Here is a 2,500-nt window from a genome sequence, read left to right on the forward strand (position 1 = left end):
AAAGAGAGAGAGAGGGAAGGAGGGAGGGAGGGAGGGAGGGAGAGGGAGAGGGAGAGGGAGAGGGAGAGGGAGAGGGAGAGGGAGAGGGAGAGGGAGAGGGAGAGGGAGAGGGAGAGGGAGAGGGAGAGAGAGAGAGAGAGAGAGAGAGAGAGAGAGAGAGAGAGAGAGAGAGAGAGAGAGAGAGAGAGAGAGAGAAAGAAAGAAAGAAAGAAAGAAAGAGAGAGAGAGAGAGAGAGAGAGAGAGAGAGAGAGAGAGAGAGAGAGAGAGAGAGAGAGAGAGAGAGAGAGAGAGAGAGAGAGAGAGAGAGAGAGAGAGAGAGAGAGAGGGTGTTTTGCATGGTAATCTTTTATAATCCCTCATTTCATTTCATGTCTGCTTGATCAAGATGAGCATTTTTGAAGTTAATACAATAAATAAAACCCTTCAAAGAGTAATAGAAAGGATTAATTTAATTAAACTCCTTGTGTGTTTGTTTCTAATCACAGGATTTTTTTTTTTATTAAACTGCAAGTTTTATTTTGAACAATGTTATATAAAAAAAGCGATATCCACTTCTATACCTAGTATACTAGATATATATATCTGTTTATTTTGATATTTTTGCTAACTTCCTCTAGGTCCCAAAAAATAAATAAGATTTCCAAATTGAAATATACAAAATATACAGTATTACACAGCAGTCCCTTTTAGTCAAGTTCCTCGATTGAAGTACTTTTCACGGAGGTGTCCATTTCTTGTCTGAGTGACTGCTCTGTTTTATTAGGCAGGAAACAACTTTTTTCTTGTGTGTTCACTTTTTCTAAATTTACAGCTAAATCATTTACCTTAGAAATCAGTTTTTCTGATCTACACTGTTTTCCATCCGCAATCACTGTATCTGATGAATTTTTATGATTGTTTGTTTCTGCATCTTGATTAGACACTGTTCTTGCTATATCTATATTTTCCTTGATTTCAATGGTATTTCTATAATTCTTACTGATTATAGGCTGGATTTCAGTGAGATATGTGACAATACGTGACATGTATCCTAAGTCTAGCCCAAAAGCTGATATGATGTTTTTCTGAAGCTCACAATACTTTTCAGTCTTCATGGCTGCACTGATAACAGGATACCGGACACTTAAGCTGCAAGAGAAAAGATGATAAATTTGGTTGGAGGGGTTAAACATTTAAGTAGCTTTGTTATGTGAGTATTGAAAGCAGGCCTAGCAACTGTGTATTGGATCACTCAGTACTGTAATATTTAATAAGAACAGCAGTATCTTATTATCAAAATTTAATCTTTAGTACTGTACCTAGTATACATTCTGCTAGGGGTACTTTTGTCTACAAGGTGGGAGCTCACTGACTCATGAATTTCTAAAGACTATCCTTTGACAGATGGTATACATGAGGAAGTGTATGTACAGCCCCTTTGCACCCTCCCTCCATGGTGACAACCCTAACAGCATTAGTTGTACTACTTTACTGTTTTTCTTTTTTTTTTTAATAATCATCACCTGGATAGTAAAGCTATTTCAAGTCACTTAAGGGGTGATGTTTACTAATAGCCAACAGTTTCATATAAATAACAACTGTATTTACTCTATACTATGGTTGCCAAATAGCATGATACATACTTGATTATATAAACAAACAATAATTGTAACTTGTATATTCAACTATGGGCTAAAGAAACTTTAAGATAAATTTCTCTATAATCAGACTGGCATTTTATACACACAAGACTACATCAAAGAATCATGCAAGCATAATAATAATAATCACTCACACAGCAACTGATTCAGACTCACAGCACAAATCTTAAATTAAATTACGGATAACTATCCTTAAACAACAAAATCACTTACAGTTCCATGAATATCAGCATAATTAAATTCCACTGTCCCGGCCTGAAGGATATATTATGAGCTTCAAGGTCGAGTGTGATCACCACCGCCTTTAGTAGTTGTCCAACCTTTCCGCCATCAAGATCAGTTACTCCTAGGATCTCATTCAAACTGTAGAAGGTGAAGGATGATGATGGTACTTCATCACATATGATATGGTCAAGTAATTAAAGTATAGTATCTTTTACTCTCTTTTTTTCTTTTTTACATTTATTTGATTAGTTCTACAACAACTTTACTACTACTACTACTGTTACTACTTCTGCTATCACTACTGTTACTACTTCTGTTACTATGGCTACAACAACAATAACAACCAATGCTACTGTTACTACTACTATCACTATTATTATTACTACTACTACTAATACTACTGCTATTACTAATATTGATGATGATGATAACAATAATAATAGTACTACTACTACTACTACTACTACTACTACTAAGAAAATGATAATTACAATAATAATAATAATAACAACTGCAATAACATTAATGGTAACTATAAAATAACAACTGCAATAACATTAATGATAACTATAAAATAACAACTGCAATAACATCAATGGTAACTATAAAATAACAACTACAATAATAACAATAA

General features: G+C 34.4%; 1 protein-coding gene across 3 annotated transcripts in view; it reads right to left on the reverse strand.

Moving 5' to 3' along the window:
- Positions 1 to 465: 465 nt before the first annotated feature.
- The window catches only part of LOC113817053 (RNA polymerase II subunit B1 CTD phosphatase Rpap2), a 14,467-nt gene continuing 12,432 nt past the window's right edge, over positions 466 to 2,500 (reverse strand). For all 3 annotated transcript variants that reach the window (XM_070113631.1, XM_027369054.2, XM_027369056.2), the window contains 2 exons: positions 1,855 to 2,004; positions 466 to 1,129 (listed from right to left, as the gene is read on the reverse strand). In XM_070113631.1, the coding sequence (XP_069969732.1) occupies positions 688 to 1,129; positions 1,855 to 2,004 (592 nt within the window). In that variant the 3' untranslated portion in view covers positions 466 to 687. The remainder of the gene's footprint in view (positions 1,130 to 1,854; positions 2,005 to 2,500) is intronic.

Source organism: Penaeus vannamei, chromosome 34 (assembly GCF_042767895.1).
Source record: "Penaeus vannamei isolate JL-2024 chromosome 34, ASM4276789v1, whole genome shotgun sequence".
Taxonomy (NCBI): Eukaryota; Metazoa; Arthropoda; class Malacostraca; order Decapoda; family Penaeidae; genus Penaeus; species Penaeus vannamei.